The sequence below is a fragment of the Delphinapterus leucas genome, chromosome 12 (assembly GCF_059928025.1).
Source record: "Delphinapterus leucas isolate spDelLeu-1000000601 "Yukka" chromosome 12, BTC_Dleu_Yukka2, whole genome shotgun sequence".
NCBI lineage: Eukaryota > Metazoa > Chordata > Mammalia > Artiodactyla > Monodontidae > Delphinapterus > Delphinapterus leucas.
This window is the reverse complement of record NC_143140.1, coordinates 50,981,034-51,004,436: the sequence shown is the minus strand read 5'-3', so window position 1 is coordinate 51,004,436 and position 23,403 is coordinate 50,981,034. Positions and strand designations below refer to the sequence as shown.

General features: G+C 41.8%; 1 protein-coding gene and 1 long non-coding RNA gene across 2 annotated transcripts in view; one reads left to right on the top strand and one right to left on the bottom strand.

Moving 5' to 3' along the window:
• Nucleotides 1–770: 770 nt before the first annotated feature.
• Nucleotides 771–7,948, bottom strand: MARCKS (myristoylated alanine rich protein kinase C substrate). Its single transcript, XM_022554713.3, has 2 exons — nucleotides 7,259–7,948; nucleotides 771–5,474 (listed from the first exon to the last, which is right to left on the bottom strand). The coding sequence occupies exons 1-2, from the start codon at nucleotides 7,358–7,360 to the stop codon at nucleotides 4,572–4,574; spliced, it is 1,005 nt and encodes a 334-aa protein (XP_022410421.1). The 5' UTR covers nucleotides 7,361–7,948; the 3' UTR covers nucleotides 771–4,571.
• A 1,915-nt stretch (nucleotides 7,949–9,863) lies between these two features.
• Nucleotides 9,864–23,403, top strand: part of LOC149747883 (uncharacterized) — a 904,363-nt gene continuing 890,823 nt past the window's right edge. The window contains exons 1-4 of the long non-coding RNA XR_016395104.1: nucleotides 9,864–10,427; nucleotides 11,555–11,648; nucleotides 13,163–13,295; nucleotides 18,556–18,642. This is a non-coding gene — a long non-coding RNA (uncharacterized LOC149747883). The remainder of the gene's footprint in view (nucleotides 10,428–11,554; nucleotides 11,649–13,162; nucleotides 13,296–18,555; nucleotides 18,643–23,403) is intronic.

Sequence of the window (23,403 nt, the reverse complement as noted above, 5' to 3'; positions counted from 1 at the left end):
TTATTGGATGGTGCTTTCCCAAAATGCAGGTATGTGTCATTTGAATTAAGACTTTTTTTTTTTTTTTTTGAATTAAGACTTGTTTTGAAGGCTTTCTTAGACTTCTGATTTATAACTCTCCCGAAGGATTCCTTTCCTTTTCTCACCCCCACTAATTTACACAGGTACAGAATTCTAGCACTTTATCCAGTCCATAACACACATTTCAAAACTAAGGAACACTTGCCCACTTGTTAGGAAGACAGTCTGTAATGCCAACTTAACAAATTCAACTGAAATGTTATATTCATTGAAATTTTAAGTGATGAGTAATCCTGTTGCCTTTCACCTTTCCCTGGAAATGAGAGAAATTGTAAAAGGATCAATTGACAAAGATATTCTCATTTCGCATTTACTAGTAGTACGAAAAAGTGTTATGGTCTAATTTTATCGAAACACTAGAACTGAGGACTTCCCCGGTGGCGCAGCGGTTAGGAATCCACCTGCCAATGCAGGGAACATGGATTCGAGCCCTGGTCCAGGAAGATTTCACATGCCGTGGAGCAGCTAAGCCCGTGCACAACTACTGAGCCTGTGCTCTAGAGCCCGCGAACCACAACTACTGAGCCCCGTGGCACAACTATTGAAGCCCGCACGCCTAGAGCCCATGCTCCGCAACGAGATTAGCCACTGCAAATGAGAGAACCCCACGCAGTGCAACAAAGAGTAGCCCCCGCTCTCTGCAACTAGAGAAAGCCCGCGCAGCAACAAAGACCCAACGCAGCCAAAAATAAAATAAATAAATTTATTAAAAGAAAAAAAACATACTAGAATTGAGATTATCAGGATAGTTTCTAAAAATTTTGAAGGAATTATTTTACATACTTTCAGCTGCTAGATCTTATGATGGAATAGAAATTTTGGTTTGTTTTAAAGTTGATGTTGAACAGTTGAGAGGAAGAACTATAGATAGGAGTATTTCAGGATCAGGAATTTATCACTTTTTCAGGAACATAAAACATGGTTAACATTCACATCTTTTAGAAGTATTTATTTTCCATTTTTAAAATAGCATTGTTGGGTGTAATTTAAAGGAGTGCTAGAACTTGAATATCCAGCAGGGACTGGAGCATTTGAAAGCATTTTAAAATTCCTGTTTGCTACACCCTGCTTTAAGCACTTTCATATAGCTGGGAAGTGGAGAGGGAAAAAAAATGCTCTGTTTGCACAGTGAATGATTAAAGGAAAGATAAAAGCTAATAGCCCTGTTACTTAACTAATTTTTTAATTTTCAAAGCTAACTTGGGCTATGTTAAACTACATGCCCCTCCCAGTTGGACCTACCTAAAATATATAAAAGCAAAAAGCACCCTTCCCCCAAATCCTTAACCTTAACTGCAGTTTTATTAAGTTTATATTCATATGAGGGGAAATATAAATAAATTACATTGTTTCTCAAACATATTATCAAGTTCTATCATTAAAATTTTTATTTGACTTGTGAGCATTGTTAACTCACCTTCAATGGATATAATTTTATATCCTAAGTATGATGTCAAGCATACCTTCTAAATTCCTTAAATTGAATGTTATACTTACCATCAACACTTAAGATTTAAAAAATTTCTCTAAAACTTGCATTTTAAAATTAAATTTGTAAAAAATCCTATTTTAGCAAGCTTGATTATATCAACTGGTAAAACTTTATTTTACAAGCAATAGGAATTGGATCAAATGATTATTATAATCCAGAGGAATTATTTTATAACCATAGCAAATGCCATTATACATACTGCCAAAACAGATTTAATAGACAATACTGAACTGTACAAGAGTTATTTATTTTTCCTTAATCTCAAAGCTATTTTAGTAATACAAAAAGCCATATTAACATTTTTCCATTAGAAAACAATGTGATGTACAAAACTTTGGATGAAAGGATATATGTCAAATTTCACTTAATCATTTGGTGGAAAACCCACCACTCCATCAATACCACCCAAAGTGTTTTAGGCAATGATTAAAGTCAAAGTAAGCATCTTAATTCCAGCTGTTAAAAAAACAAACCTAGTAATATAGTTTGCTACATAGTATTTTTGACTACTCAGGAGTTACTTTTTAAAATCTATTTTTTTTCTGAGTCCTACCACATACCAAGTGCTATACTTGTCCAAGTGGGTATTTGAGAAGTTGGTAAGGTGGAAGACCCCATACAGCGGTCCTTGGGTTACCAGACTTGACTTTTAACTTTCAAACATCCTCCAAGATCAAGAAACACCAACTAAAATTACACACTCCTCCAAGTGTTATTTGATTTTATTAGTGGGGAGGGTAATAGTGGGGAGGGTAAAGAGGTCATGAACTATTATTTATAATCCATTATTCCAATTAAAACCATATGTCAAAAGCTAATTTATTTTTCTAATGAGTTTAAGATTTGACATTATTACAAACGTGGTTCACTACTGACTTACTGTGAACCCTACAAGGCACACTGCTCAAAAACAGCAAAGCAGGTGTGCATAAACGCTTTTCTTTGCATTTAGTGAAATAATATTTGATACCCATCTTTATCTTAAAATTCCATTCAGTTTAGGGTCCAGTGAGGAAAATAAATCCAGTTACAGATGGTAAAGAGCAAAGAAGGTAAACTAGTAAGGATTATTACTATACAAGGAAATTTATTCTCTATCTTTTCCTTTGAATAACAAGATGCTAACACACTACTTTCATTTAAAAAAAAAATGCTTGCAACTATTGAATTGAGGCAAGTACTAAAGGCCCATAAACTGACAAAGTCGTCCATTCACCACCATTACTTCTTTACATAAGCTTGTTTTCCTAAGTATAATGCGTACTCTAAGCTATAATTTGGAAATTAGCCAAGCACTAAGCAATTACAATGGCAGGTAATACACCATCGGTTTTTGAAACACATTCGGTCACTTTTCATGACCCACCTGCAGTTTGGATTAAATAGACTCTCACTCAGTATAAATTTGTTTTGGGATCTGCATGACAACAACAACAAAAAATGTAGTTTTATGACATTTTCACATAAGACATTTAAAGAGTCTTTGGGTCATACCACTTTTGTATTAAGTGATTCATCCTGACATGCTATTAACTACAATAAAAATAATTGTTCAATTTTTAAATGAAAACTAAATGCAGATAAATGGTAACAGATTTGACATGGAATGTTGTAAAATATTCCTGTACGTAATCTGATACTACTGATTACAAATTTCCCAGTTTGAAAACTTCAGATTAAAAACCACAAGAAAATTTACTCTTGATGGCATGCGAGATCTTCTTCAAAATGAAACTAGAACCTCAAAGTCTCAGTATTTTATCAAACATAAAGAAACACAACAAATTTGTACATTTTATTCACATTTATTTTTCGCTTTTAGTGTGCTCACAGAAAATTAGAACACCTTAAGCAGGAGTTTAATAGCAATTTTTGTAAGCAAAGTTACATTCCATCTCTAAGTCAAATTGGTCAAAGCTTCTCCAGTATTTACAAAACATGATAGACAAGATGCTACACAAAACCATTGCATCTGAAGATTTTTTCCTTATTCTCAAAGACGACTGGAAAAGAAAGCATTGTCTGCTGTAATCAAAAACATACCACAGTATAAACAGTAACCATTCCACTTATCACAGCTTGGTTGAGTTTAAAATTTGTGTTTAAAAGGTCCAAGATGACTGCAGTTTTACAAAAATGGGCAGGGTGGAAAGTTGCAAACTTCATGTGCTTCTGGATATCAAGATTTGTTTTTATACAATAGTCACAGTTAAAAACACCCTGCTGGTAATACATAATTACACTTTATTAAGGTCATAAACCAGCAATAAACAATAAAGCCTATACAACTTGTAGTTCTACTTAATCACTGACTGGTACAGCTAACATGAGATAAGTGAAAAGTTCCTATGGTTTAAATGAACTCCTAAGACTATGATCTTTTTAAAAATCTGGGTATTGGTGTTTTGTTTTTTTTTTCCACTTTCCTTCTTAATCAAGACTTGTAGTGTTGTAAACCTGCCTCACAAAATACATCGTAATAACTTTTCTTTAAAAAAAAAAAAAAGACTAAGCCTTTACACCATCCTCTGTAGTGGTACATTATCTTGGCAATGTTATGCACCACTAAATTTCTCCATCGTGGCTCCTATCACTTCATCGGATATCCCTTTTTGACCCACCCATCTCCTTCATATATGGGCATGTCCATAGATTGACAAAGAAAGTTTACATTTTTGAATAAAGATGCAAAGTATGCAAAAAACATTAATACTGATGCAAAAATAAAAATAAAAGAGAAACAAGGCAGAGGAAGGTAACTAAGCTCTCCTCGACCTGTTGGAATGGTGGTAACAGAATGATCTGAGATGGGATCTGTGGGTAGGTGGTTAAAAACAAAATTTGCTGCTTAAAAAAAAGTAAAATAAGAAAAGACATCTTTAAAATCAATCCCTGGTTGTAGACAAGTTCTCCAAAACCAGTACCTGGCACCACTCCAACAAACAAACGGGGGCGGGGGGAGAAAAGTTCTTCGATTATCTCAAAAAATCTTGCCCTTTTACTCTGCCGCCTCCGCTGGGGGGGCTTCTGGACTGCACTCGGGCTGGGCCTCCTGTGAGGGAGCTGCGCAGGCTGACGACGCCGCGGCGGCCGCCGCCTCCTCCGCGGGGGCCGCCTCCTGCTCCGGGGGCGCGCCGGGCCCCGCGGCCGAGGGCGCCTCGCAGGTGGCCGCGCTGGCCCCGGCCTCCTCGGTCTTCTCCTCGGCCTTGCTGGGCTCCTCGGCGGCCTTGGCCTCCTCGCTAGCGGACGGCTTCTCGGGCGCGACGGCGGCCTCCTCGGGCTTGGCCTCCTGCGGGTCGCCCCCCGCCGCCCCCTGCTCGCCCGCGGCCGCCTCCTCGCTCGGCGCCGCCGCCGGCTCCCCGGAGGCCGCGCCCGCAGCCTCGCCGGCGGCCGCAGCGGCGCCCCCGGCGGCCTCGTCCTTGCCGCCTTCGGCGGAGGCGCCGGCGGTGCCTTCGGCTTCACCGCCCTCTCCCGCTTCCTTCTTGTTCTTCTTGAAGGAGAAGCCGCTCAGCTTGAAAGACTTCTTGAAGGAAAAGCGCTTCTTTTTTTTTTTCGGGGTCTCGTTGCTGGGCGAGGGCGTGGCCCCGTCCTCGGCCTTGGGCGAAGACGTCGAGGAGGCGGCTGACGCGGCCTCCCCCTCCGCGGCCGTGGGCGAGCCGGGCTCGGCGGCCTCGCCCTCCGCGGGGGCCTCCTTCTCCGCAGGGCTGGCCCCGGCCTCGGGGGCGGCGGCGGCCAGCTCATCTTTCTCGGCCGCGGCGGGCGACGCCGCCCCGCTCCCGGCGGCCGCGGGCTCCTCCTTGTCGGCGGCCGGGGCGCTGCCGTTAGCCTGCAGCTCCTCCTTGGCGCCGGGCTCGGCGGCCGCGGGAGAAGCGTCGCCGTTTACCTTCACGTGGCCATTTTCCTGCGGGGCAGAGAAAGCGGGAGGTCACTGAAGGGGGCCTGGGCCTGTCATCCCCGCCCCCACTCCAGGACCGGGAGGGACTAGCGTCCACCGGGGCCCCTCTGGTTTTGGAGACCTTCTCCTTCATGGGGAGGCGGTATTGGATGCCCAGAGGAGAGTTCCTCGAAGACCTGGGGGCAGTGCTGTTTGGGATGTCTAAAGGAACTGAGGAAGCCTCGACTACGCAATAAATGCCCCCGAGGCCTTAAAAGGGCCGAGTCTGAAACGTGAAAAGCAAAGGGTAACCCATTCCAACCTTCGCCTCAAGGACTTTGGGATAAAGGAGTCACGTAATATACGCCAAACACCCTTTGGAAGGAGGCACAGAGCCAGAGCGGGTGATCTGCGCCTAGGTTACACATCCCCCTTTCTCCCTAAACTCTAAAGGCGCCTTCAAAACACCAAGAACTCCCAGCGGGATCCCAGCGGTCCAGCCAGAAGTGCCTGGGCTGCGCGCGCAAAGGCCCTACGCCCGCCAAGGGCCTGGGGTCGGCAGGGGGCGCTGCGGCTCCACGGCGCGGAGCGGGGCGCGGAGGGGCGGGGCGGCCGGGCCACCCCGCCCTGCCGGGTCGGGCCCTGCCCGCTAGCCAAGGCGCCCCCAAGCCCGGATAGCGCAGCGCGGAGTCCGCAAACAAAGCTCAGGTGGCATCCTAGTCTGGATAAAACTAACAAGGCAGGGGGAAACCGATTATTTCAGAGGTCTCGCCTCTTCTTCCACGCCCACCTTCGCCAGTGATTCTGCGAAGCCCGGGCGCGCCCAGGCGGCTCATTTTGCATTTTTAACGGGTTCAAAGCCTCTTGGCAGAGCTTGCCGCCGAAGCAACACGGCCTCTGCTCTAGGAAAAGAGGCGTGGTGGGTGCCCGGTGTTTGCGAAGCAGCCACCCTTGGCCGACCTCTCGGGCCCACCCAACCGTAGCCATCCGCCTGGGTTCGGGCATCGCAGGGGCAGCCCCCGCAGTGGTCCAGGCGGCACGCACAGCAACAATCTCGACCGAAACACAAGAACTGCCTCTGGTTGACCATCTGGACAGGTTCTTCAAGGACCCACAGAGTCTTCCCACACTAGGGAGACCATTTAAAAGTCAGATGGGTGTGTAATTCCAGAGACAACTACAAATAAAGATTTAGAACAGTGGGAAAAGCCCACCGAAAGGTAGTGAAACCCTTCTGCCCAGCTCCAGCCAGCCAGCCAGCAACCTTTCCAAGAACCCGGGGCACGCCGCCTCGGCATACAATAAGACAGCCCTTCTTCCCTCCTCGCCTTTCTCCACCGCCATCCCTATTCGCCCTCCCCCCGCCCTTCCCTACCCACATACACAATCACACCAGTTCAGAAATCTTGAAGGCGACCCAGTCTCGACAACAAACACGAGAGACACTCAAATACCTTTGTGCCCACTAAACACAAATGCAACCTGGCTGGGTGCGGGGGTGTGGGGTAGCACCTAGCTAGTCACGTTCTGCCAAGCTCCAAACACGCCATTTTAGACGATTTATCATTCATTCCTCCCGTCTACACAAGAATCACCAGGATTCTCCGGGAACCACTACTTTGGAGTGGGGGGAGACCCCACCTATAAGAAATTGACAATTTAAGCTATCGATTTCCATTCAACTTTCAGACTGGAATCTGGTCACGGTCCTCTCCGCCGAAGGCGCTTCGGGCACGACCAGAAGGGAAGGGGAAGCGTCGGGACTAGAGAAAGACACCAAAGAAATAACCAGAACCACAGGTAGAATTTACCTGCCCATTCGCTTTAGAAGGCGACGAGGCCACAGCCGCCTCTCCAGGCCTCTCCGCGGCGGCTTCTCCCTTCGCAGCGGTCTTGGAGAATTGGGCACCCATGCTGGCTTCTTCAACAAAGAAACTCAACAGATCCAAGGGGGGAACAAAGAGCTTCGGGTTGGTGTAACGACGGGGTAAGCAGTAGCGGCGGCGGCAGCAGCGGCGGCGGCAGCAGCAGCGGCACACACACCGGAGGGAGGGGGGAGTGGGGGTGGTGAAGAGGACAGAACAGAACCGATTAAATACACTCCGGATAAAAAAATTTTAGTCGAAGAGATCAAAAAGCAGCAGCGCAGGAGGGAGGGAAAAAGGGTGGAAAAGTCGAGCACAAAAAAAGGAGCCCAAGTGTAGTTTTTTTAAAAAAGAAGTAATAAAAAAATCCCAGATTTGTAGCCGCACTGTAGACAAGAGGAAAATGGAGAAATCTCCCTGGTTGCTAATAAGATGCGGGGTCCAACGCCCAAGTGCACAGATGAATGGGCTCGCGGGCGCTGACGCGGCCCCCGCGCGCGCCGGCCAATCCGCGCGCCGCACACAAAGCAGGGGGCGGGGCCTGCGCGCCCGGCGAACAATGGAGCCGCGCTTTGCAAACGGTTTGAAAATCAGCCTCAGACCGAGAATTAATGTCCTCCAAATAAATAAATCAATTAAAAAATACATGCCTCTCGCCTCCCTCTGCTTGAAAATACTAATGCATTACTTGATTGGCTTGCTTTGTTTGTAATTAATTAACGCGGGAGGGGTGGTACTTGTGGATGGGGGCGGAGAAAGCGTTAACTTGACTCGCTTTGACTCTGGTCGGTCTATATCCGTGTCTGTCTCCCTCCCCTCCCTCCCCTCCCCCATCTTTCCCGTGTGTTTCTGTGTATGTGTGTATGTATGCGAGTTTTTAAGACAATGGTGGGGATATGTGTGCAGCATGTTTTCTGTCTCTGTGTTCCATATTGGTTTCACAGATACTGCACAGGGTTTGTTTTTCTAACGGTTGCAAATGTGAATTAGCCCCAAATTGAAAGGTATTTAAACCAAGAAGATCGAATTTCATCAAACGAGATCGCGAGTTAGAATTAGGTCTGTAGGCCAGATGTAGAAAATGCAAAAGCAGCAAGCAGACGAAGCCACACTCCCTTCTCTATCCCACACTGGCAGGAAATAAAATATTTCGAGATTGGCCTGCGGCGCTCATCAACCCCCCGCCCTCCCCGTTCCCAATTAGTGATTTCCCCCCCAACAATATAAAGTGAGGGCCATGTACAAAAGATCGGAAAGGTCTGCATTTTATCATTGTATGAAATGACAGTTTTTCCTCTGTGGTGAAATGAGACACAGCCTAGAGTGTACGAATCCATATTTACAGTTGGGATGCAATTCGCGTCGATATGAATCTTTTTCAGCCTACTGCCAGCCTCGGAGGGACTCTTTTCTTCCTGAACATGTGTGAATGTGCACGCAATCGAGTGGGCTCCTGGAAGGGAGGGAGGCAGCCGCGACGAAACTCTGAACAACCGGATTGACTATTACAGTTCTAAGGAGAAATTACGTATTGAGAGATAGCAAGAACATCCCTGAACGCTCCAAGTCTAACTTGGGTTAGAGAAAAGGTCTACCAGTGTACCTCCATCTGCACCCCTTGCCACCGAAGTACCAGACGCTACTTGTGCGTGAAAGACAGCGCGCTGATTTAAAGAATGGAGGGGGAGGGGGGAGAGGCAAAAATCAAGGATACACCCTTATAAGCATTCTCCTACCACCTACATTTTTGCTCCCAAAGTTTTCACTCGTGTCCAAATCAGACTACTTTTTCTCGTTTACATTTAGTGATCCTCAAATGAATAATCTTTAGCTTATGGAGGTGAGAAGCAGTCGGAGGAATGGTTCACTTCTCCCGGTGCTGGCTCTGAATTCTCAAAGTTTTATTTTCCTGCTCATTGTAGGGAAATGGGTCACACTCTGAGTGAAAAAGACGGTTGATTCAAGCCAATAACTCTTTGTTCAAGTACTGCTTTGAAAATCACCAAGCTGCAGATCGTTACATGAAGCTTCGTCTTCTCACTGTCCACTTCTTCAGATGCGTCATTATTCAATCACGAAGTCATATTCCCCAGAGCCGACGTTAAGACGTTTCCGTAGAAGTGTATCTTGCCAAACTTGTTATCACCCTAAGGGAGCCCGCTAGCCTGGCCCAAGACCCCAGCCGCCGCGATGGTTACGAATCCCTTGTATTATCGTCGTTCCAACTTGAAAAGCCAACTGGGCTGATCCAAAACCACCATCCAGGCGATTCTCAAAAGCTCTTTTAAGCTGTTGATTTCCCCCTACCCCCAACGTGAATCATGCCCCTTCCTTTGCATCCCCCTCCCGGTTAAACTTGGGGCGATTGCTAGCTCGCTTTTGGATTTTCTCCTGACGTGTTCTTAGCCCTCCATTTGGGGGCTGCTTTTATTGCTCCTTTGTTACCAGGCTGCGGTGTAGCTTTCCCGTCTTTTTCTTTCTCGAATGCCTATTTGCCTGGTATCGGCTTGTCTCCTTGGCAACGGCCAGGGAGGATTCGGAGCCCCAGGCTGGGGGGAGTGGGAAGGGGCGGAGCCGACGGGGGGTGGGCAGGGAGGTGGTGGAAGAGAAAGAGACGCAGAGCGAGAGACAGTCAGCGAAGCAGATGGCCGCACGAGGGGGCGGAGTCCCGGCGGGGCGTGGACGTCGCGAGCTCGACGGAGCCAATCAATTCCCTCAGCTCCTCCGGAGCTAGAAAACAAGTGTAAACACGTAGATTGATTACCCACGAGCGGTCCCTAGTTTAGGGTAGTAAAGTTGGTTTTCTTTCGATAAGAGAGCGCATTTTTAGCGTAGGTTGGAAAGCCGACAGTCCCCAGTAACTGGCAGGGGGAGGCGGTTTGCGGGGCTCTGCCGGGGGGTGGCAGCGGGGGCGGGGGGCGCTGGGTCAACCTCTCCTCAAACTCTCCCGGCGTCGGGCCAGCCGGGGGGAAGCCGCGAATGCGCGAGGCGGGTGAAGGCGGAGGTGAGGAAGGAAGGGGCTGGGAAATGGGAAGAGGTCACTCTGCCTCGGAAACTACATAACGACTGGGAAGGACCTCCAAACAAGACTGGAACCAGTAGGAAGTTGTACAGTGTAAGTACATAGTTCCTCAGGAGTTCGGTGTTCTTACACCCCGAGCTAAAGGTTTCAAATCAAGTTCTAAGTATATAAATATGATTATATATATATATATATGACTAAAGAACCCAAGTGGTCATAGTGAAAATGTAAAACTGGTAAATGCCTGTAACCAACTCACCAGGAGGAAACAGTCATTTATTCTCTTTTCACCACGCACTAGGGTATTTCTAAGAGGATGACAATCTGTATATGGTTTTCTCTAGAAAAAGAATGATATCTTTAGGATACCTCAGTTATTTTTTCCTTAAAATGTTAGCAGTAGAAGGGAATTTTTAGATAGTTCCACAAATTCCTTGAGGGCCTGCTGTATTCCTCAAGGCCTTGTTTTCCCATCAGAGAACAAGAGAGATGCAATGCAATCTTTGGCCTCCAGGAGCTTACTTTCTTTTTCTGGCCGCGTGGCTTGCAGGATCTTAGTTCCCCAACCAGGGATTGAACCACTTCCCTGTAGTGGAAGCCTGGAGCCCTAACCACTGGACCGCCAAGGAATTCCCTAGGAGTTTGCATTTTAGTAGATTGCTTTAGGTGAATTGGATTATCTAGTTTCATCTAGTCTCTTACCAGATGAAGAAACAGTCCTGGGGAAGTTGCCAGATTATGTCAGTTGGTAGAGTCAGGGATAGAGCTCACCCCCTTGATGATTCCACATCTCTGGCTTCTTCCACTCCTCCCGGTGCTGACTAACCTTCCTTCCCTTGATGGCACAGATTCATTGGATAGGTTGGTTATTCATAACTAAATTATTTCTTCGGCTCCTGCTAAGTACTAGGAAGGGGCTAGACATCAGTTGACACCAGGGAAGAGGATGAACAATGTCTGTCCTCTCATGTAACTTCCACTTCGCATTATTATCTCTTAAAATTTCTTAGAATATGAAGAAAGAGAACAAAGGATGGGATTAACTGTGTACTTAGAAGAAAGCAAACAAACGAAAAAACAATAACAAAGATGCGGGCCACGTTCTAGATTCCAAATTAAATATACCTTTTTCATTTGAAAGCATTCATTCAACATTCATTCATTCACAAAGTACAAGATCACACTGTGTTAATGGTGTGGTGCTCCGTTTTTCATCTTAGGTTTTATATTACCTGAACTTTAATTCCACAGAAATTGATTAATGTGGAATACAGTGTGGAGCAAAGCAGACACAGCCCGTCATTCATTCAACAGGTATTTATTGATTTCCTATCATGTGCTAGGTATGTGGAACATATCAGTGAACAAAAGAGACAAGAAATCTTTATGGAGCTTACATTCTAGAGTAGGGAGAAAACAAACTTTCATAAATGTAAGTAAGCAGATTATATGGAATACTAGTAGTACATAAGTGTTGGGGTGGGGGCAAAGTAAGGGGGATATGAGTGCAGGGTTGAAATTCTATGTAGGAGGTCAGGGAAGGCCTCACTGAGAAGATAAACTTTGAGCAGATTTGAGGAGGTGAGGGAATTGGTCAGGTGCACCTAACCTAGCAAGAGAAGGAGAAATCAGAGTTGAACAAAAAGATCACAAATAGATAAGTCATTATAAATAATCATATGTGTTCTGAAGGGAAATGTAGGGTGCTATAAGATAGTCTAATTTAGTTAAGAGGGTTTCAGAGGGCCTTTTAAAGGAGTGACATTTTAAGAGGAAACCTAAAGGATAAGTAGGCATTAACCAGGTAAAGTGGTGGAAAATTGTATTCAGATGGAGTAAAGCCCCTGAGGAGGGAAGAGTTCAAATGGGTTTGGGGGGAATGTCAAGAGATTGGTTTGGCCATATTTTTGGTTGCCTATAAAATGTTCTAGTAGAAAAGTTAAATGTGCAGGTGTAGGAGTCTGGAGCTCAAAGACTGGTTTGGAATGCAAATATAGATATATGATCATTCCAGATGTCATTATTTTCTGAAGCCAAGTCATGAACGTATACAGAGAGAGTGCAGAAATACCTAAATACCTAAATAACTCTAAATACCTTCTGCCTTAAGAGGCTGGGTAGATATTTGTCAATTATACCTTAATAAAGTATAACATAAAGTAATAAAGTAAAATAAAAATCAGTGAATAGAAAAAAAGAGAGCGGTTGGGTAGAAAAGAAGGCTAGCTGGCAAAGAAGACTGAGAAGGAACCTCCAAGGAGGAGACAGAAAACCAGGACAATGTCCTGTCTGGAAAATCAGTGAAGACAGTGTCTCAAGAAGGAGTGGTTAGTTTTGTCAAATGCTGTTGAGAAGTCAAATAAAGACTGAAAAGTTTCCATTGGCTGTTGCTGGTTATAGAACAGCATTCTGTATACAGAATACAGAAGTTACTAGTTATGGGCTCCAGAGCAGTTTTTATCCTATGTTGAGAGTGGAATGCAGATTTAGTGTGTTAAAGAGTAAACGGGAGGTGAAGAAGATGACAGCATAAATAGTCCCTTCTTTATGAAGCTTGGCTGGGTAGAGGGTGTAGAGAGACAGGGAAGTAGCTGGAAAGGGAAGGTGTAATGTTTTTTGTTTGGGTTTGTGTTGTCTTGGATGGAAGATATTAGAGCAAAGTTAACTACTCTGGAAATTAATCCAGTAGAAAGGAAAATGTTACAGATATAAGAGAGAAAAAGAATAGTGAATGGAATGAGGTTCCTAAGAATGCAGGAGGGAATGGAGATGTAGGGCACATGCTGAGATACTGACTTTTGAAAGACTCTCCTCCTTTCCTGTAACAGGGGAAGAAGAGGATGGTCAAGATTGACACGGCTGGAAGATGAGAGAACTCCCTCCTGATGGTTTCTACTTGCCTTTGAAATTCATCAGCTAAGGGCGAGGAAGAGAAGTTGGGGTGTGATTATATTATAGAAGGTATGGAATAATAATGGGGAAGCATAGGATTGAGACTTTTGGGCATAGTAAGATTTTAGAGCAATAATGAGTACCCATTTGAGGTTGATAAATCCCAATGATGCTTAGTCAGTATATCAAAGTTTCTCTCTCAAATAAATTCTTAAGTGAAAAATAGTATCTATTACAATCCTCTTTAAGATTACCAGCTATTCCCTTTCCCAGCCTATACCCAGTTTTAAAAAATTGAAGTATAGTTGATTTACAGTGTTGTGTTACTTACTGCTGTACAGCAAAGTGACTCAGTTATACATATATAAGCATTCTTTTTCATATTCTTTTCCATTATGGTTTATCACAGGATACTGAATATAGTTTACTGTGCTATACAGTAGGACCTTGCTGTTTATCCATTCTATATATACCAGTTTGCATCTGCTAATCCCAAACTCCCGGTCCAACCCTCACCAATCCCCCACCCTCTTGGCACCCACCAGTCTATTCTCTATGTCCCTGATTCTGTTTCATAGATAGGTTCATTTGTGTCATATTTTAAGATTCCACATATAAGTGATATCATATGGTATTTGTCTTTCTTTTTTTTAAAATTTATTTATTTTTGGCTGTTTTGGGTCTTTGTTGCTTCATGCGGGCTTTCTCTAGTGGCGGCAAGTGGGGGGGCTACTCTTCATCGCGATGCACGGGCTTCTCATTGCGGTGGCTTCTCTTGTTGCGAAGCTCAAGAGACGGGCTCTAGGCACACGGGCTTCAGTAGTTGTGGCACGCAGGCTCAGTAGTTGTGGCGCACAGGCTTAGTTACTCCGTGGCATGTGGGATCTTCCCGGACCAGGGATCGAACCCATGTCTCCTGCATTGGCAGGCGGATTCTTAGCCACTGCGCCACTAGGGAAGTCCCTGTCTTTCTCTTTCTGACTTACTTCACTCAGTATGATAATCTGTAGTTGCATCCATATTGTTGCAAATGGCATTATTTTGTTCTTTTTTATGGTCGAGTAGTATTCCATTGTATAAACGTACCACATCTTCTTTATCCATTCATCTGTTAATGGACATTTAGGTTGTTTCCACCTCTTGGCTATTATGAATAGTGTTGCTATCCAATTTGTATTATGCCTATGCAGTCAATATCTGCACAAAAATATAGAGTAAGCTGGGTCTGCTTTTATAAACTCCATTTCAGTTAATCCTGTATGATTTTGTACAGATATGTATAAACAGAATGGAAAAGGGAAGAGAACCTACTGGGTGCTAGGCACTGCACCATGTGAGCCTGTGCTAGGCTTGTGTTTCACCCTTACAACAAACCCATGGACTTGAATCATTATCCCCATTTTATAGATTTGGAAATTGATGTTCAGCAAGGTTTGGGAAGTGAAATTCAACTAGTGTGTTGAGGGCTATCTGATTTTAGGAATCTAATAAAATCTCAAGTGGTTGTAACAGCAAAGTGGGCTCTCATAGTAGGAGCTTTATTAATTTTTTAATTGGTACCATGTACTGAAATTTTAACTTTAAACTTGCTTTAGTGTTCTTTATTAACTATCCAATAGCACTCAAATAGAAAGATTCTTTCATGGTTAGGAAACATCAGAGTCACTGATTATCTGATCTGAAGGCTCAAGGACTAATACCTAGAATAGGAATGAAGCTTCTGGAATGTTAGATCCCCTCCAGATACTTAGGTGATTACTACAAAACCACTAGAAGCTTGAGTATATTTTTAATTACTGCTCTTCAGGCGTATTGATCGACTTAGCAAGAGTTTATATATTTGAAAAAATCCCAAAGGGTAAGATACACTCTAGATTAGAGAAAGGTTAAAAAAAAAAAAAGCAGGAAAACCCCCAAAATTTTAAAGAAAAAGTTTTCTCCAGAAATTTTGAATCAAAGCTTATCTACAGTAGCATTTTCTAGAATTTGCAGTATTTATCCTCTAAGGGACAGGCTGAAAACTTTCCGTATCAGCTTTTGAAAGAGCTGAGTTGGGAGAGGGAGATAATTCCCTTCCCATCTTTGTTTCCAGAGGTAACAGGCAAGTAAATAAAGAAAAACAATCAAAGTTTACATTAAAAGGATATGGTTCCTAGTCTTATAGAGTTATCTAACTAGTCAGCCAGAAATGAGAGTAGAAAATTCACATGGAAAAAAAGTTGAATTTTCAGTGTGACATCATAGGAACCATGTAAAGGTTCATTTTTCATTGTTATTTTAAAGTCATGGGGCTTCCCTGGTGGTGCAGTGGTTAAGAATCTGCCTGCCAATGCAGGGGACATGGGTTCGATTCCTGGTCTGGGAATATCCCACATGCCGTGGAGCAGCTAAGCCCGTGAGCCGCAACTACTGAGCCTGCGCTCTAGAGCCCGCGAGCCACAACTACGGAGTCCGCGTGCCGCAACTACTGAAGCCTGTGCACCTACAGCCCGTGCTCCACAACAAGAGAAGCCACCGCAATGAGAAGCCTGCACACCACAACGAAGAGTAGCCCCCGCTCGCCACAACTAGAGAAAGCCTGCACGCAGCAATGAAGACCAAACACAGCCAAAAATAAATAAATTTATAAAAAAATAAAAATAAAGTCATAAATACTTTCTGATATTAAAAAGTAGATTAAACCCCTGAGATACTTGAACTATTCTATGGCTCAAGAAATTAAAGTATAAAATCATATCAAACATTTATCTTTATTCCAAATGATAATGGAGTTTTTAAAAAAGGATATGTTAACCTTTAGAAATCACATGTTGCAGCCAATAAATTGACAAGTTTTTATTAAGCTGCTGCTAAACCAGACTTCATTAAGGCCCCCTCCAGTCTGATGGACAGTTCAGTGCCTTTAGCACTCTGTTAGGCTTTCTGATGGGATGATTTGGAAGGATGATGACATTCATTTTTTCAACCGATATTTATTAAGCACCTACTTTATACCAAGCACTGGGTGATAGTGCTTTGCCTACGATAGCTCACTGAATCCGCAGAGTAATTTTATAAGGTAGAAACCATTGCTTCCTATGTCTTCACAAATCAAGTCCTGCAGAGGTTACATAACATGTTCAATTTTTTGCTGCTTTTAAGTGGTCTGGGCTGGGTTGGGTTCTGAATCCAGCTCTTGGTGTTTCCAAAGCTTGTGGCACTGTTTCCCTGGATACCATGCTGTCTTAAAGTAAGAATTTTACAGGCTGTTTCCAGTTCTCCTGGAGGTTACAAAAATGCCCAAGAGACACTAGAAATTAACCAAAAGGCATTCAACTTCATTTATGCATTGTGAGAGAAGTATTTAGGGCCACGTCCATAAAATGAGAATTAGCATTCAGAAAATCACACACGCACACGCACACAAAATCTGACAGATAAGATTCTTGAACCTGGAAACATCCTTAGTAACTCTATCCAGAATATAGTTATTGCAAATCAGATATTGGTGTAATTAAATAAAAACATGGTTAAGTTGCACTCAGATCTCACCTCTATCTTTTCTGGAGGCAGAAGTGTGAGTCTGGCTGAGGGCAGAGTGAAGCCATTGGAATGTAGGTAAAACAGAGTGTAGAACTAGAAAGAGGAAGTTACAGTTGGGAAGGAAATCAAGATATGAGATGGGAGGTGAGATCAGAGATGAGAAGGTGCAGGACCACTGTAGGAAGACTGTAAGTATTCCTGGAAAGAAAATCACAGCAGAGAATGTAGGGGTGATGACAATGGGACATTCTTCCATTAAGTCTGCAGTTGGAATTTGATTTACACTGTGGTTGTAGGTTTTAAAATTTAAAGCAATTTTACATATGTTTCATTTAATACCCACAGTAAATTAAGGCATCAATTAAGTTAATTCCCAATGATAAGAGAGTTAAATAATTTGCTTCAAGTCCTAACTATAGCTGCTCAGACCAGCCAGTGTCTTGTGGTCGGCTGGGACAAACAGGGACTTCCTCACTGTCCCATCCTGCTGTCTCTGCCCTTGTGTAGCCTTTTCCCACTCCTATTCCACCTTAATACTTAATAAAAGGATAATCATGCTGTGTTTCTAATTGATTTCGAGTTTTGTTCTCATTGCTTCAAATACTACTTTTATGCCAGTGACATTAAAATCAGAAATACCTGTCCTAACTGCTACCCCAAATTCCAGATCTGTATTTTCTGCTGTCTCCTTACTGGGCATTGCTGTGTGTGTATTTCTCACCACTCCCTCAAACTCAGGTTATCATTTTCCCACCCAAACCAGCATCACATTCTGAAAGGATTTCTTTAGCTTTCTTGGAGACATTTTGGACTCATTTTTCTCCCTCACTTTCCAGGCTAAGAATAGAACCAGATATAAGACCCCCTTTAGGATTCAGTGGCCACTCTACACAATATATACATATATTAAATCCTTACATTGTACACAAACTAATACAATGTTAATATGCCAATTACATCAATTTAAAAAAAGACAAAAAGAATTAAAAACTAAAATGAACTAACAAACTAAAACAAAGCCTGAAGCTTTTGCCTGTTTGGTCAGCTCATAAACTTTTCTTTCCATCTCCACATCTCTCTTTCACATCTTGGACACATTTTTCCTTATGTTACCTTTTCTCTCTTTAAAATTACCATTTGTTAGACTTTACAAAATATAAAAATAATTCAGTAGTAAGGAAAGTACTGGAATTCTCATTGTATGATTTATTACAGCTCAGAACACCCCACGGATCATCATTGTCAAATTATGTTGATTTTTTCCTTTCAAACAACTTTGGTATTTTCTCAACCAGTGCTAAAATTGAAATCAAGGTTTTTGATGCGTTCTGCCTGAATTACCTCCTAGGTAGTTTCTCCCCTCTCTAGGACATTCTATGCCACAAATATCTCCCCTCTAACTCCCTTGATCAAAAACTGACTTTCAGTTGCCTGGGACCTAACCCTCCTTTCCTGACTTCCAAATACTTTATAATCTGTCCCCATAATCTCCAGGCAGAGGAGTAGTTTGGGTCATTGAGGGACAATTTATTAAACTCTTCCCTGTAATTGTTTCATCCGCCTCCTGGCAAAGAACTAGTAATTACAAGTTGTTAGTATAGCCCCATTAAATATTCTTTATAGAGAGAAGGTTGAAGAACTTCTTCTTCAAGGTATTTCATAATTTAAAACAATTTAGGAAGCCAGTTCTCCACCGGCTTCTCTTCTTAGGGGTGAAAAAGGAGCAGATTTCAAGGAGATGGTGGACTGATCTCCCTTTTTGTCAAAGAGAGAGTCCTGACTTTGAACTTCTCACGTCCTTTTCCAGTCTCGTATGTTTGACCCAACCACAAGAACCATTGCACCAGAAGAGGCAAAAACCCCCTAAGAGGGAGAGAAGAGAAAACAGCAACTGGTAAATCATAGACATTTCCTCCTGATTATGTAGACAGGACCAGTTTTTCCTTCCTGATGAAAATATTTTTTCATGTCCGTAACATTTCATTTTCTCACACTAACACTTAATTTCCTTGGCTGGATCCCCTGTCTTTTTTTTCCCCCACCATACTTTAAATGTCCTAACTACTTTTAGTGAATTTAAACTACACAGTGTCCATTAATTGCCTAAAACAGGTAATATTTCCCCCTGTATTTGTTTTATATTCTTTTCACTAGATGGCAAAAACTATCTGCCACTTTTGAATTTACAAAATCCATGTTATGATAATTGTGGTTTCTTCAGAGTATCCCATAATAAGCAAGACAGAATTGTTATATTTTAGACTTTAGACTTCATCACTACTTTTTTGAAAAGAATTTGATTTTCACTTGATTCATTCAATTTAATGGTAGAAAACAGTAAAACATTATTTGACACCAGATAGGCAAACATCTACTTATGTTGTTATGTCCATATCTTTCAACTTAATTCTTTTTTAAGTCCTTAATGAGTCTTCAGGATGATTTCATAAAATATATTAAGATGCAGTTTATGTCACTGTATGAATATATATTACATTATATATTATTTACATTATCTATATTATATATCACATATGATTATTATAGTGTAGTATGCATGGGGTACAATAGGAAGTTGAGAACATTGATTTTCATTGTCATTGTATCAGCACTCATAGGAACAAGCAACTATCCTTTGAAATGATCACTTTGTCAGAACACCCATCAGACAAGTGCCAATCTTCAAATCAGTTTGGGGAACATTCCTCTTTGGGTCAGGCCTCACAAGCCACACAAGAAACTCTGCCTCAATATTTTATAACTGTGTTTTATGATGATAATTTTTATTACTATAAACTGTATACCACTTTGATCACTGACTTTAATAATACTAACACCTTCTAGGTACATGAAAAAGTGTTCAATTAACTTTCAAAATATAATTTTATTCACTGTGCTTTTGGCTGTCTTTAAAATTAATACTTGTCTTTAGAGAGTGTGCCACTCTTGGGGTGAAGCAGCCATGGTGTAGTGGGACTGCGGTATTTGAGGACATAGGTTCAATTTCAGGTTCAAACACTTGGTAGCTATGTTGTGACCTTAGACAGTTGACTGAGGTTCTCTGAGCCCTTTGCAAGATATGGATAAAAATTCATATCTTAAAGAGTTTTTGGGGTAATGTATTATTGTTGTTTTAAGATGTACTCTGTGAGAGGTTTTCTGTTGGGATTTGAATGAAAATAGGCAGGAGATAAGAGAAATGTTTTGAGATAATACATGTTATTACATGTATATATACACATACATGTTAATACATGTATATATACATGTTATTACATGTATATATAAACATGTTATTACATGTATATATAATACACGTTATATAGCGTGGGACCCAGCACTTAGTAAGTCCTCGATAAATGTGGGGATTCTTTTTCTTCTTGGAATAAGGGGGAATCAGGGAAAACCTCAGAAGAGATTTTGAAGTAAAAGGGAAATAAGCAAACATATATCAGTAGAGCTGTTATTAAGTACTCGTTTAAGTAAGGATTTGCAGTGAACCCATATCTTGACTTCTCTCTTGGGCAGAATTCCTGAAGGAATTCTGAGAGAAGCTGACTAGAGACTAGAGAAGGTGCTAGAAGGCAGTAGAATTGGTAGTTGTCTTTTTCGTCCAGTAAGCCAGCTGCTCTCATGAGGGAGGTGGGATTATATTTCTTAATTAATGTTAATTTTAGTTAATGTTTAGACTTTTACATGATTAAGCGAATGCTATATCTCCACATTTTGCTTTTCTTATAACTATCTTTTCTCAATCTGTGCTTTTCCTGAAATATGCTACAAAACCGAGCTGTTTAATATAAGTCGGCGTTTTGCCCTCCTTCCTTGGACATCTCTTCATCTGAGGCTTAGCCAGCTGAGAGGTGTCAGAATAAAACCACAATTTGAAAAATCTGCAATAGATTTTTTTTAATCCCACCCTTCTCATAGAAAGCCCAGGTAGAGTAATGAGTATCTTCAGGTTCTCTCTCTTTTTTTTTCCTGAGTGCTAATTAAAAATCTTGTTAGCAGCAATCTATTAATAATTTATTTATGCCCTGAACTTCTTTGGGCAGTATTTTGTTATCCATATACAAATTTTATTTTTGCAGTTTTTGCTTTTTCCTCCAATTTTGAAAAAAATATTAAAAAGAGGATCATATTTATAACAATTATGATCCTCACAATGATTTTCATCATCATCATGATTACAGACTGTGAAATGTGTGTATACCAGGAGGCAGGAAGCATCATTCATTCTGCTTGGTGTAGCAGTTAAGAGTTCTACGATCAAATAAACTTAGTTTTGGGTCTAGGCTCTGTGAAGCAAGCACTGGTACCCCTTCAATGATGGGAAAGATACCAAGGTTTGGAAAGGTGAAGTGATTTTGCTTAGATCACACTGAAAATAAGCAGCAAAAGTACTCTCAAGGGCCTGGAAATTGCGTTTAAAAGTGCCCTTTCCCTTACAGAGCAAGAACCTTAGAACTTCATGGAAGATTAGACATCACATTCAAACTGTGCTCTTGCTATGCAGTGCCACCAGTATCATGTGATTCAGGGTTGATGTCTAGCCCAAATTTAAACGTACCTTCATGTTGAATAATGAATCTGACTGAAGGAAATAATCTCATAATCTCATAAGTCTCTGAATCATAAGAAATGGGAACAATAGACTCTTATAAGGTTAAAATTTCTCAAATTGGAGTAATACTTACATCGCTAGAATTTTGGGATTTGTTTATTTATTTATTTTGGGCTGTGCCGCGCAGCATGTGGGATCTTAGTTCCCCAACCAGGGATTGAACCTGCGCCCACTGCATTGGAAGCATAGAGTCTTGACCACTGGACCACCAGGGAAGTCTCTGGGATTTATTTTTAAACTAATATTTCTTTAAAGGCCTCACATAAGTGAAACCTCAGCAAAATTTCTTAAATATTAATCTCAAACTTCACCTATAAAATAAAGCTATAAAATGTTATCACATTCATAAAATTGAAAAACATTATAATTAAGCTTAGCATTTGTCTTTTATTTATTATGGTTGCAAAAGCACAGTAGTAGTTTCAGCAATTATCAATACAGTATGACTCTATCATCAAGTGCTTTGACACTAGGATAATTCTGCAAATATCAATAAATAAAAGTGATACTAGAGTTCTCTTATCAAAAACTTAAATGGAAGTAAATGGGTAGATTCTGGCTTAGTGATGCATCCCAACAATTTCTCAGGTGGATAGTCAGGAGGAAGCCTGATGTATTGTATCCCTTGATTATACAAAAGTCTCCAGCAGTTTCTCTAGAATAAGTAGGTATGTATTGCCAATTCCATATCACAAGGAGAAGAACTCTGAAAGATTTAACTACCTCTGTATCATTTTTCTATATTTTTAAGCACAGGGCCTTAAGTAAAATACAGTTATGCCTATTAGATTAGATCAAATGTAACAATAAAAATTTGAAATGTGTAGTATAGTCAGCCCATTTAAATGTTGATCCAGTCAAATATAGATTTAGTAGATGATAAAAATCTGGCTTGTTCTAAATACAGAAAGGGTAGGAAAGGCACTGACTGAAAGGATCAAAGATGAGGGGATCCAGGTTGCCCAGAGTGGAGGCCAGTTGAAGTAAAGATCACAAAATAAAATAAAGAAAATATGGTTTGTCTTGGCTCAGGAGGTACCTGAATTTGCAGTGCTTGTGGAGATACTCATCAAATACTGGAGAGGGTCTTGGTGTCTTCTTGAAGCCGTATGTGAGGATGAGGATTCTGACATCCTTGTTTTTACGGGTGGCTCCTACCTTGATAATGAGTCAGCTATGAACCTTCCTTGATACCTGTTATGCAGAAGCCAAGTGGAGTGTCCCACAAGTGAATGATGGGACTTAAAGAAGTATTGTATTTTAGTGAAACTCTTATATCACTCTACACAGGGGTCTCACAGAATTTTTTGGCTCTGAATTTTGGTGTCTGTGGCTCTTCTCTGGTGAAATCGAGCCTGGGAAAGCATGGTGCAGAAAGTGATCCAGTACATTAAATACTATTTCTGTTCTTTGTTTTGCTGTCTTTCATCCAGGTCCTCTTGACAGGAAATTTATTATTATTTTTTTTAGGAAATTTATTATTTTTAAAAAAGAAGTATTTCATTTTGAAAACGAAAATGTTTCTAATAATTACATGTCAGCTTCAATATCTCTACTATTTGTTCCTTGTTCTCATTGCTGCTCACATGAAACCCTCAAGCTCAGTCAGGTAAACCTCCACTGTTTCATGAGGCAGCCACACCTGGAATGAGAGCACTTGGGATCTGGTACCCAGACAGGAGGTGGAAGTAGCCCTCTCAGGATACCAGTGCCCCAGCTTTTCACAGAGGAATTGATGCTTCTTTGGCTGACCCCTGTTTTCTCTGCCAAAGAACATTTGGAAGAGATTTGCATCATGTAACTTGCCTCGTTGGCAATTTTGTTTCTTTCTTAGCCAAGAAGAAGCAAGGGGTTCATCAAACCAAATTTGACCCTTCAGCTACTCCACTTGAAAAATCATGATGGTTGGTATAATAATCAGCAAGGTCTTTGAAGTTCTCTGGCATGCAAGGCAAATTATAACTGGCTTCTTAACTGAAATTTAAGTTTCCTTTTGAGTTGTTTGGTATCCTGGGCACAGAGTTACCAGAC